The 13,600-nt window shown below is 42.1% G+C and overlaps 1 protein-coding gene across 5 annotated transcripts in view; it reads right to left on the minus strand.

The window, feature by feature from the left end:
• The window catches only part of LOC130916790 (cyclin-dependent kinase 17-like), a 94,472-nt gene that overhangs the window by 60,449 nt on the left and 20,423 nt on the right, over positions 1–13,600 (minus strand). Inside the window, exon 1 of one of the 5 annotated variants that reach the window (XR_009063341.1) lies at positions 197–4,450. The exons of 1 other annotated variant lie outside the window; for it this stretch is intronic. Coding sequence is in view for 1 of the 4 variants with exons in the window: in XM_057837765.1 (XP_057693748.1) it covers positions 197–204 (8 nt within the window). In the remaining 3 variants the exon portion in view is untranslated. 3 more of the 5 variants (XM_057837768.1, XM_057837767.1, XM_057837765.1) reach the window with 3 other exon arrangements.

Here is a 13,600-nt window from a genome sequence, read left to right on the forward strand (position 1 = left end):
TCCATTCAATCAATATATACATTTAGTAAATTAAATCTGCACCATTTGTATACAAAAGTCCGCTAGCTTTGATGCTAAAAATGCTAACGTGTTCTCCCTTCTCTCCTCGTAAAACGCTAAATATAACTATACAAACAATATCTCCCCGCTTAACGACAAATACACACACCAACATACATTCATTGAAACAACTTACAGCCTCATGTGGGTCGAACCAGAACGTAGCTGTCCTTTAGCATTGTTAGACACGTCTGCTTCATAGGAAAAGAAAGGCAGGAATTCAACTACACCCAAAGCCGCCACCAGAGGTCATTATTTGACAAATACAATTGAACAAACCATCACACTCCCCGTCTGGTATAAATACTTTATACCACAAAATGTATAAACTTAATCAGTCTTTTTTGTTTCACTATGACGAGGGAGTAACAAAATCAGTTGGTTTATTGGTCGCAAATAGACACGCGGAGTCCCTTGCTTGACAACTCGTACTTCCACTTTTCGGATTCTTTTGTCTTCACTTGGGATGCACTTTGTAATGAGTCCGATGGGCCATTCGTTGCGTTTCAGTAGTTCATCTTTAACTAAGACGACATCTCCTTCTGTGATATTGTCCTTGTCCTGAGTCCATTTCTTTCTTACATGAAGAGCTGTCAGATATTCTTGTCTCCAGCGTTTCCAAAAGGCATCTGCAAGACTTTGAACATGCTTCCATTGCTTTTTGTACATGTCCTTGATGTCGAACGTACCTTCTGGAGCAGGAGCAGCACCTTTCTTTTGGGTTAGGAGCATGGATGGCGTCAAAACTGTTGGTGTCTCTGAATCAGTGGTGATGGGAACTAATGGTCGGCAATTCATGATAGCCATAACTTCTGACATGAGCGTTGTCAGAACTTCGTGTGTGAGGCGAGTAGGACCTGCTTGCAATAGCATGGCATCAAGAATGCGACGGGCGATGCCTATCATTCTTTCCCATGAGCCTCCCATATGCGATGAATAAGGTGTGTTGAAAGTCCATGTGCAGCCTTCTTTGCTCAAGTAATCTTGAATCTCAGAGTCATCGGTGCTTATTTTCAACTCTTTACAAGCACCTATAAAGTTAGTGCCACGGTCTGACCTCAAAACTTTGGCAGGACCCCTGACTGCGAAAAACCTTCGTAATGCATTAATAAAACTTGATGTAGACATAGATTCTATGACTTCTATGTGAACTGCGCGGGTGCCCAGACAGCTGAACAAAACTGCCCAACGTTTGCTGTCAGCGCTACCGCCTCTTGTTTTGCGGGTGACAACAGTCCAGGGCCCAAAAACATCTAGACCTACCCTTGTGAAAGGAGGCTCGATTGTAAGACGGTCTTCGGGCAAGTTGGCCATTTTCTGTTCAGCAGGCTTACCCCTAAGTTTGCGACATGTGACACATTGATAAATGACACTTGAGACAAGTTTTCTTGCGCCAATTATCCAGACACCTGCAGATCGAAGTGCTCCCTCGGTGAGGTGACGACCTTGATGAGCGACATCTTGGTGGTAATATCTCACAAGCAAAGTTGACACATGATGCCTTTTAGGGAGTATCAGTGGGTGCTTTTCATCATATGGAAGATTGGCAAGAGATGTTCGACCTCCCACTCTTAACAGTCCTTCTGAGTCTATGAATGAGTTTAAATTCCACAAGGGACTTGTTTTTGCGATATGCTCTCCTTTTTTAAGCTTTGTCATTTCCTCTTTGAATGCATTTCGTTGAACACTTGCAATGACTGACAGTTTTGCTTGAGTTTGTAGATTTGTACTTTTTTTGTCTGCAGTTTTGGATTTGTTTCTGACGACTGCAATGAGTTTTGCCATGCCTCTTATTAGATGTTTCCACGATGAGAATCTTTCAAAGCGGTGTGGGCTGAGATGTTTGAAGCTCACTTGGGTAGCACAGACATTGACTTCCGGTCGAACCTCGACGTCTTGTTCCGGTTCGATTAGTTTGAAGTTGCTGTTATCTTCCATGGGAGGAAACTGTGACAGGTCTTTGTTCAGGAAAGGTGGGCCTGTGAACCAGTAGGTTTGTGGTAGCAATAGCGCTGCTATTGGACGTGTGGCAATGTCTGCCGGGTTGTTTTCCGATGAAACATGATGCCACTGCGATGGTACAGATGACTTTCTGATTCTTGAGACTCTGTTTGATACATAGACATAAAACCTTCTTGAGATGTTATAGATGTAACCTAGCACAATCTTACTGTCAGTGTAGAACCTGACATCATGGAGCTTAATGTCGATTTCTTGGCATATGAGCTCTGCCATTTCTACAGCGAGGACAGCTGCGCACAGTTCTAAACGTGGGATTGTGTGCGCTGGTCTCGGTGCTAGTTTGGATTTTCCCATGACAAATCCACTGAAATACTGTCCATGGTCATTTTTAACTTGAATGTAAGCAACTGCTGCTATTGCTGTAGATGAAGCATCGCTGAAAACACAAAGTTCTCTGTGCTGTGTTGAGGACATAGACTGTGGTACATACGACCTAGGAATGTGTATGTTCTCTACCTCGAGAAGTGAATCCTTCCATGCAGTCCACAATCTCTCATTGTTTGCAGGCAAGGGGTCATCCCAGTCGCATGGTTCCAAGGTGAATTGTCGGATGAGTGCTTTTCCCTGTACAGTTATGGGCGAAACAAACCCCAAGGGGTCATACAAACTATTGACAGTGGATAGTATGCCTCTTTTGGTGAAGGGTTTTTTCTCTTTGCTCACGTGGAAGGTGAAAGTGTCAGATTCAAGACTCCAGCTGATGCCTAAACTTCTCTGAACAGGCAACGGGTCGTTGTCTAGGTTTAGGCTTTTAATGTCTTTTGCCAAGTCGCTTGTTGGAAACGCCTCCATGACTTTGCTGCTATTAGAAGCGAATTTATGTAGGCGCAAGTTTGACACAGCCAACATTTTCTGAGTGTTTTGCAGGAGCGTGATCGCTTCAAGTTCTGTCGGGAGTGAGACCAGACCATCGTCCACATAAAAATTTCTGATAACAAACTGTGATGCTTCTTTGCCATATTCCGTTTCTCCTACCCCAGCAGCTTTGCGTAATCCGTAGATTGCAACAGAGGGAGACGGACGATTTCCAAACACATGCACTTTCATGCGGTACTCAATAATTTCCTTTGCGACGTCATTGTCTTTGTGCCAAAGGAATCGCAGGAAATTGCGATGATCTTCTCGCACTTTGAAGCAGTAGAACATTTGTTCCACATCTGCCGTTACTGCAATAGGCTCCTTACGGAATCTGATGAGCACTCCTAGTAACGCATTGTTAAGATCTGGGCCGCTTAAGAGGACATCATTCAACGCTACACCCTCATGTTTGGCACTTGAATCAAAAACCACACGAATTTGATGGGGTTTTTGAGGGTGGTACACCCCGAACATTGGGAGGTACCAGCACTCTTCCTCAGGTTGCAAGGGAGGTGCGGTTTCTGCTTGCTGGTTGTTTAAGATTTTTTGCATGAACTGTACAAAGTGCTCTCTTGTTTCAGGCTTTTTGTCAAGACTACGTTTGAGTGTGTAAAGTCTCTTTAAAGCTTGTTGTCTGTTGTTTGGTAGACGCTGTCTGGGTGTAACAAATGGAAGCGGTGCAACCCAATTGTTTGTCTCATCCTGGTACATTTCATTTTGCATTATTTTGAGAAATTCTGCATCTTGTTGTGACGGTGCCAACATTTCATCATCCTCTCCTTTGACGAAGATTGTATCCCCAAGATTGTCTGATCGTTTTACTTGATAAGTGTCTGTGAAGCTGTGCATGTCATCTATTACGTTGGTTACCTTTTTTTCTTTGACTTGTAGGACATTTGTGCAGGCATCGAGATATGATGGCCGTCCGTTGAACAAGGTGTTTGTTTTGTATGCTGTAATAGAGACTGGTTTGTGCACTCCATTTACACATACATCACCCACGATGACCCAGCCTAGGTCAAGGCGCTGCGCGAATGGTGCATTACTGGGACCATTACATTGCTCTCTCACTTTGTGCAACCTCAGGATGTCTCTACCGAGCAGCAAGAGGATCTGTGCGTTTGGATCTACAGGACTGATTTTGTGTGAGAGTGCCTTTAAATGTGGATAGTGTTGTGTGACTTCTGGTGCAGGTATCTCAGAACGATCTTCTGGGATCATGTCACATTCTAGCATAGGAGGAAGTGGCACTTTTACACGACCATCTATTGACTCAATAATAAAGTCTTTGGCTTTCCTCCCGCTCACTTCCATGACACCTGAACATGTCTTCAGAGTATAAATCTCTCTGCTTCCGTTTACTCTGAAGATGTCAAAAAAGTCTGAACGAGCAAGGGATTGGTTACTTTGTTCGTCCATGACAGCATACAAGTTTATAGCCTTTTCTCGTTGGTCTGCTGGATAAACTTTAGCTAAACATATCTTCGCACAAGATCTAGGACTACGTTGTTCCCCACATACCTCGGTGCACATTGTGGTAGCGGAAACGGGTTGTAGACTTGACTCGGTCTCCCCGCCGTGCTGACGCGCCTCTGAAGACGGTTTGATGTCGGTTGAAGGAGGACCTGGATGAAGAGCTGTATTGTGTCTTTCACTCTGACATTCTTTGCATGTGACTTTAATAGTACAGTCTTTCGCTTGGTGTTTGGTTGACGCACAGCACCTGAAGCATATGCCTTTCTCTTTCAGGTACGCCTTTCTCTCATCAAGAGGCTTGGTGAGAAAAGTGCGACATCTTCTGAGGGGGTGTGGCTTGTTATGCAACGGACATTGTTTGTCTGGCTCTTCACATACCTCTTTTAACTCAGTGTCTACAGCAATTTCAGTCTTTTTCACGGATATCATTGGGCGAGTGCTGCTTTTAACTTGTTTATCAAACTTGAACTGAGTTGCTGAAAGAAATGAAAAACTTGGGTCATTTCTTATGCGTGCTTGCTCTTGCACAAATCTAGAACAGACTGAAAATGGTGGAAATATGACACCATGATCTAGTTTGTATTTAGATGCATATGAAATCCACTTTTCTTGTAGTGAATATGGCAACTTCTCCAAAATGGGATTGACACCCCTGGCGGTGTCTAGAAAGGCTAACCCTGGAGAATGACCTTCTGCTTTTGTAAGTTCAAGTTCCATTAAGAGATCCCCCAGCTCTCTTAGCTTAGTATTTTCTCTAGACGCAATTCTAGGAAAGTCCTCAATTTTCTTAAAGAGGGCATGCTCAATTACCTCAGGTGCACCAAACGTTTCTTCTAGTCGCTGCCAAACCATTTTGAGCGCAGAAGTTGTGTTATTGACTTGAGCTGCACTGATTCTCTTTGCTTGTTCAGTTGACTTGGGCCCAAGCCATTTCAGTAGAAGATCTAGCTCTTCTTTGTCTGACAGAGCTAGGTCTTTAGTGATGTTCACAAAAGATGATTTCCAGCTGCGATAATTTTGTGGATCATCGTCGAATCTCTGCATGGTGCCTGTTACAAGTTCACGTCTCATCAGATATTTTGCTACATCACTTACATTTGTTTTCTGCTGAGGGTGGGGAAGAGATGAACTGAGTGGCTGATACTGGTGAATTGGAGCTGGAGATGTAGCGCCAGGAATAGGTGATGATATGCAGTTGAAAGTGTGGGAATTTTGTTGAGGTAATGGTTGAGGTTGAATGCTTGAGTTGTCAATTTGGTGGAAGGGGTTCCAGCATGGGACTGGGTGTTGTACTGGCTGGATTACTTGACTGTCGATATAATTTTGAACCTTTTGTTTAGAGTCCACAAAGTCGATGGATGATGGATGACAAAGTGGTTGTGCTTCTTCCTGCTGAATTGCTGCTTCCAGGATGTCCGCTTCTGCTGATGCAGCTGCTGCCTCCTTCTTCACCTTCAGTACATGAAGTTGAGCTTGGATTTGAGCCTGTTGCTTCATGGCTTCAGCTTCCTCTTCTGCAAAAGCCAACTGCGCTTGTGCAGCCCCAGCTTTGGCTCGCGCTTTGAGGGCTGCAACGCTTGCTGATGACCTTGTAGACTGCTTTGAGGATCTGGAGCAACGAGACCTTGTTTCCCATAACTCACCTTGACTACTTGGTGAGCAGCTTCTCTGCTGACTTTGCGATTGAGCGTCCACTTGCTTCAACATTATGTCTTTATGCTTGGAGTAACAGCTTCTGGCTCCAACTGTTGATAATGAGGCTTTTTACTGTTCTGTCCTCACTAAACGTGAGCCTGTTTAGCTAGACAGACAGCACAACGAGGCAAAAGTGGATTTTGAAGTCTTTACTTCCTCACTCTTGATGAATTCGTAAAACTGAAAACACACATACAAAAATGTTGAAAATGACGTACATATCAATACTAAATATTTCACACAAAACAAAGTCGCCAAATGTCCCTTCCATTCAATCAATATATACATTTAGTAAATTAAATCTGCACCATTTGTATACAAAAGTCCGCTAGCTTTGATGCTAAAAATGCTAACGTGTTCTCCCTTCTCTCCTCGTAAAACGCTAAATATAACTATACAAACAATATCTCCCCGCTTAACGACAAATACACACACCAACATACATTCATTGAAACAACTTACAGCCTCATGTGGGTCGAACCAGAACGTAGCTGTCCTTTAGCATTGTTAGACACGTCTGCTTCATAGGAAAAGAAAGGCAGGAATTCAACTACACCCAAAGCCGCCACCAGAGGTCATTATTTGACAAATACAATTGAACAAACCATCACATCCTGTATGTTATTAGTGCACAAGATGATTGAAAAAATTTGTCCACAAAATCAATACGCTACCAAAAAATTCTTACACACTTTACGCCTGCACCGTTTACCATTTCTCTGCCTCGTTGAAATGTTAACTGGCGTTCACCCCCGCTTCCCAACGTGAAAGCACGGCTCGAAACTAACAGAAAATGGCGCTGGTGTGACGTCAAACGAGTTCGAGTGCAAAAAAGGAAAGCCGACTGCACATACACTATAGTATAATGAAATACCAGATATGCATAGAGATTACTGTAGAGATCAACCATTTAGATTAATTCGACCTAATAAAGGAAAAATGAAATGACAAATAATTTACTGTACTTAACATCAATGCTGAGGGGTGGGGGACGAGACACTGTTACACGACTTAAAAAAGAAAGGAAAAAAACGACTGGAGAAAAAAACAGCAGAAGAGGCACACATCGTGAAGTCGAAATCAGGTAAGTAAGGTACGTCGTAACCCGGAGACTACCTGTAAATTGTTAACGCCCGCAATCTGCTCTGTGCCGCTTGGCTAATCCATATGCCTGCCTACTGTATTGCCCAATCAGTGTAGAGATTTGTCTATGTTGACCTCAAGTGGCTGGCCGCCATTACTGGGGTGTTTGCAAACCTATAGCAGCCCATCGTTAGTCAAAGTAAACAGTAACGTTAGCTGCTGTAGGCTGTGTGCTGTGGACAGTGACGCCTTTGGACAGCTTTTTATGGGGAAAAGGCCACCTGCTGAGCCAGAAGAGGAGACTGCAACCGAGTTAATTCTGCATAATATGCGGCTAAAAGCTAGCAAACGAGGCAACAAAAACGAATGCAATTAGAGCATCATACCTCGTGGAAAACCGTATTGCTAAAGCCAAAAAACCTTTCACGATCAGAGAAGAACTCAACATGCCTGCGACCAGGGATATTTGTTGTCAAGCTTTAGGAAAGGTTGATTCAGCGTATGGTGAGTTACACTATCCTGCACTTAATGTTCATTTTTAGCCCCGTCGTGTTATTTTATATTTACTGTAATTTTCTGCCACTCATTGCCAGTCCTTGAAAAAGAGGCTTACATCACACCAATCCGTGGTGCAAAAAAGGTTGGGGACCACTGATTTAACCAACAAGTTAAGTGGCTGTTATTTTCAAGTACTGCAATTTCGGTGCATGGCACTGAAGATAAAGAAAATAAAAGACAGACTTTGCTACTCCAAAATGCGTCAGAATTGTTCCTAAGACAATAAAGGTTCTGAAGCAAGTGTTTAGTCCATGAGGGTGTGACAGTGACCAGAGAAGTACTACCAGTCCCTAAATTTGAGATAAGAAATCCCCTGAAAGTATTTGCACTTTGTTCCTTCCCACACTTTTAAACGACAAAAAACATTCTTTTTCTTTTTCCAACATCAATCCTAAAGGATCAATCTGCTCTCAAGCATATCACCTGTTGGGCTGACAAAGAGGTGTGTCATGATGCGCTTGAGAGATGGACAAGAGGCCGATTGGACGCCAAGCCAGAGATGTGACGCACGTACATAAATCTCCAAGGCAAGGAGACTGGACAGCCGTGCTGATTAACACCGCTACTGTGGTTACAACAGCTTGAGTGACAGTTTCACTCTGCTCTAAGCCCTCTACTGTGACCCGACACGACCGGTCACTGAAGCGTATCCAACCTGATCAAACGGATGCTTTAATGGTTAACCTAAAGAGAGAATAGATGCATAATGAAACATTTGCGAGCATTGTTGTTTTCGTCAACAATGACGATAACTAAAATATTTCGTCCATGAACAACTTTTTCATGACAATGACGTGATGATGAAGAGCTAAAAACGTGGCTTGGGAGACTAGAACATAACGGGACGAATGCTAGTTTTCGTCTGACGAGATGACAATGAGACGGGGGGGGTTACACTTATATAGCGCTTTTCCACCTTTACAACAAAAGAACAATTGGTTAACTTATATAGCAAAAGTTCGCAAGCTTAAAAAGCTTTTTTTTTTTTTCTTTTTTACAATGCTCTTAACAAATGGTTCAAACTAGGGCTGTCAAACGATTAAAATTTTTAATCGAGTTAATTACAGCTTAAAAATTAATTAATCGTAATTAATCGCAATTAATCGCAATTCAAACCATCTATAAAATATGCCATATTTTTCTGTAAATTATTGTTGGAATGGAAAGATAAGACAAGATGGATATATACATTCAACATACGGTACATAAGGACTGTATTTGTTTATTATAACAATAAATCAACAAGATGGCATTAACATTATTAACATTCTATTAAAGTGATCCATGGATAGAAAGACTTGTAGTTCTTAAAAGATGAATATTAGTACAAGTTATAGAAATGTTATATTAAAACGCCTCTTAATGTTTTCGTTTTAATAAAATTTGTAAAATTTTCAATCAAAAAATAAACTAGTAGTCCTATTCTGTCCTCAATGTGTGTGAGTACAAAAATTGACAGATAGCGAACATAAGTTCCAAAAAGAAATCAGACGGTGTGGCAAAGTTGCATGGGCTTTACTGAAGTCATCTCTTTTTGACAGGAGCACGTTTCTTGTATTTTTGTAAAACTGAAAATAACAAGGCAATGTGTCAATAACTTGCATAAATCACAAAATAACATAAAATGTACACACACGTGTCCATTTGAGCAGTAGCACTAGCCAATTAGCTCACAAGCATCTAACAATGTAACTGCATTTCACCATATATGTGAACAAATTCAAATACACATCATCAATAACTATCTAATGCTCATGAATATAAACAAAGGAGGAATATAATTCACAAGCGATGCATGTATTAGACACAAACAGTGTGATGGGGCTATGAGAACTGCCACTGAATACTGGATGCGGACGTTAGCTGGTCTGAATAGCACTGTCTATTAGTGTGAGTTCGCGTCGACATACAATCACGTCAGAAAAGCGCGCCGAAACCCAAATAATCAGCTGCACTGAATCGCCAGCAGAGGGCGACATTACGCCACATAACATATGCAAGTCACACCCAAGCACCAGCAGAGGGCGGAAAAACTCCATAAAACACAATTAACAAGTTGGCCTTTCACTGTACTGGCATTTAAAATCTGTCTGAGCGGGCCTAGTGCGTTAATTGCGTCAAATGTGATTAATTAAAAAAATTAATTAACGCCCGTTAACGCGATAATTTTGACAGCCCTAGTTCAAACATAAATTCCCACAAAGCTAAATATATCAATAAACTAAATTACGAATGCATTAAGAAAAACATTAGCTCAAACAAAAACTTACCAAATGTTGGCCTTAACAGGGAGCAGCTGGATGCAGCCATGTGAATTGAGTTATGTCATATTTACTGTCGCCACCAGAGGGCAGTGTAGCCACCCAAATCAATAAAACTAAATGCAAACCCTTTCAAAACAAACCATTACAACGCCACGAATCACAACGAATACTCGAAGCAGCAAAATTTAATTTGAATGTTTTTTTCTAATCCAATTGCTCAAGTTAATCGATTAATCGTTGCAGCACTACACCCAACCTATCTATCACAATGACATTTAAAATAAAAAAAAGTCATGGTTAGGTAGTGTGCATGAAGCAAACTTAAGTCCACAGAATTGAACAATCCGTTCATTGTTTTTGAAAGCTTGTGCTCAACATGAATGAGGGGAGCTAAAACCTCATGACTCACTTGCTCTAAAGCTCCAGCAATCTACTAATGACAAGAACAGCACTCACATCAAGTGATGATAGACATTGTGTGAATGAGGTGATGAGGAGTCTCAATGACATCATCCGACTGAACGGGAGCTCATCTGTTAGTGAGTCAGTGAGAACACATCATGTGTGCAGCGGGTAATCCTCAAATTTCACTTAATTTCTCCCAAAATTATTTACAACAAATAATGTTTCTTTGTTCATCTAGCTACAACAGGGAGGAAATGCTCTTTCACTAGATGGGATGCTTTACATTCTATTTGATTGTTTTTGTGCTTTTGTTTCGATCTAGAAAAATAATGAGTGCTGATTTTCCTTAGAAAAATACAAGCACATAATTTTGGGGGGTCGAGCATTTGGAACGGATTAATGGAATTCCCCATCATTTCTGGAGGAATAAAATATTTTGAGCTATGTGCGTGTTGAGCTTCAAGTCTGGACAATGAAATGATTAAACGTTTATCTTAAGGTATTGTAAATACTTTTTTGCATGCAAAAGATGTGCTTTGGTTTCATAATGGATGTGAAACACTACTGGATAGTCGATAGGCATTAAATCCAGTTTTTCATTTGTGATATTTAGTATTTGGTTTCAATGTTTTAAGTTATCAGACTGTTGAGCGCAGCAAGAGAAGATTCCATTTACACGCGTTAAACATTGAGCTACAAAGTCATCTAAAAATCTGTTAAACGATTTAGCGCTTATCTGTTATGCAAAGATTGCATAATGTCAGAGTGAAAAAGTGACCACAAAATCATGTTTGTTTATAAAGACTTAAGCTTTGCTTACCAAACAGGAATGGCGTACCAATTGGTGTCCTCCAATTTCCTTTATGGGTGTATTGTAGCCTATCTCAGTTATTCACCACAATACAAAAAAATAACAGGCAGCTACCAGAGAAAGCAACAGTTATCCAAGCTTTGTTCTTCACCACTTAGGTTGTTATCACTCTTGAGGACACAAACTTTTATGTCCTACCCTGTCATCCATAAACCGATCATCTTAAATATCGGTAGCTATGTAAAATAGGCTTATAACCATCAATCCTCAGAGCCTGATTTTTTTTTTTGTATCAAGACTGTTTAATTAATTGTGGAATTATTAGCCAGTAAAGAGCAGCCTGTTGTACGTTAGGAATTTTCAAGTACAGGGCAGCGTGAACTTATTGTCCATGACTTGTGCTTGTTTAAATTTAAGGGCAGAAAGAGACAGAATTATTGTTTGCGACTTATGCTCGATTAATTTAGGGACAGATCGAGACACAAAAATATTAAAGAACACTGTGGACCCGGAATATGCTGCCACGGTGCAATTTTTGGACCGTATAGCAAAACAAAAGAATGTATTGGAGCACGACGTCCAGCTTCGCAGCCCCGCCTGACGTCGACCACAGTGCACCTTATCAGCACTGGTCTGCAGGGAGAATCGCCGCTATAGACCAGTGAGTCTGCGGTACTTGTTTGGATGAAGTTAATGGATTGAAATTGTGTCGGATTAGACGTGAGTGACACGTTTTCTGTGTGAAAAAGTGTAAACCTGGACAGAATAGAGAGAAGTGGTTCACTTATCTTCCTCATTGTTTTGAGGTTGAGACTTCAAATCATTGGCGCAAAGCCTTCAGTCTGTTAGTGTGCTGGGGCACACTTGTGATTATTTTTTTCTAATCTTCTCTACTTGGCTTGGCTTCGCGAATTTAGATTTCATGAAGGGGGTTGCCCACGTCGACTGCAGGAACGCTCGTGGCTGACAAGGCCAATGCGAGATTGGCAGGTGCGGCCGCAGTCAAAGGTCGCATCCGGTATGACTGCTGAGGCTTTGCGATTTTTCCTCCAGCGGCATTTCTCAATCAGGTTGTTTTTGCGGGAATCCTTAAAGGAGGAGACAGCCTGGTGGATGTTGTGGAGCCAGGTGATGCGGTCGGCAGCTAGAGTAGATCAATGGCAATGGTCAATGTAGCAGGAACCAAGGGACTTTGTATCGCCCAACCTGACTGTGACTTCAGCAGCATGGCTTCGATGCTGGTGATCTCCGCCTGTTCAATGACCTCAACATTTGTGACATAATCCCTCCAGTGAATTCAGATTCAGATTCAGAATATTTATTGTCATTGTTGCAAAAAGCACAACGAAACTTTGTTTGGAGCATCCATACAACTAAGTTGGTAAAGTGCAAAACCCATATAATAAATATCCTTAAGTACCAAGTGTAAACATTGACACAGTATTAGACATAAGTACAAAAAAGATTTCACAGCAGCATAAAGTCATGTCAGTGCTAAAGTGCAGAGCAAAAATATACCTGATAAGAACAGTTATAAGTCAGTGCAAAACCAGATGAGTTAATCAAGTATAATCAAGTATACTGGTTGTCAACCAATAGGCAAGGGTAAGGGAGGAGGAAGTGGTGGGTAGTGACATACTGCAACAATGCAAACCAGTTCAGAGTTATTGTTGTTGGTGGATGCGAGTTATTGTCCGTAAAAGGGGGGGCAGAGAGGGGAGAGGGGCAGAATTCAGTAGCCTCACAGCCTGTGGATACAGACTGTTGGCCAGTCTTGATGTTCTGGCCTGTATGGACCTGTACCTTCTCCCTGAGGGCAGCAGGTGGAAAAGGTGGTGAGCAGGATGGTGCTGGTCCCGCAGTATGTTGTGCACTCTTCTTAAACAGCGAGTGGAGTAGATGGTGCTGATCTCAGGGAGAGTCTTTCCAATGATTCTCCCGGCAGCTTTCATCACGCGCTGGAGCGCCTGCTGGTCAGTCTTGTTGAAGATAATGCAGAAACAACGCTGATGGAAATGCTCCTGGAGTCGCAGGTACATTACATCGACTCGGAGCTGTACGGTAGGGTGGTGAGTACGACGGCTCTGTACACGCTGATCTTGGTGCCCTTCTTCAGATGCTTGTTTTTCTATACTCTTTTGTACAGTCTGCCGAAAGCATTGTTTGACAGGGCCAGTCTGTTCTCAACTTCCCTGTTGATCGTGGCGTCTGATATGATTGCACACCCCAGGTAGGTGAACGGTGTTCAACATAGTCTCGTCAATGGTGATGTGAAGAAGGCGGTGCTCTTTATAGGGTGCAGGCTGGTGGAGGACTTCCATCTTTTTCAAGCTGATCTTGACTCCGAAGAGCTGGGCATTTTCAAGTG

This window comes from Corythoichthys intestinalis, chromosome 5 (assembly GCF_030265065.1).
Source record: "Corythoichthys intestinalis isolate RoL2023-P3 chromosome 5, ASM3026506v1, whole genome shotgun sequence".
NCBI classification, from domain to species: Eukaryota; Metazoa; Chordata; class Actinopteri; order Syngnathiformes; family Syngnathidae; genus Corythoichthys; species Corythoichthys intestinalis.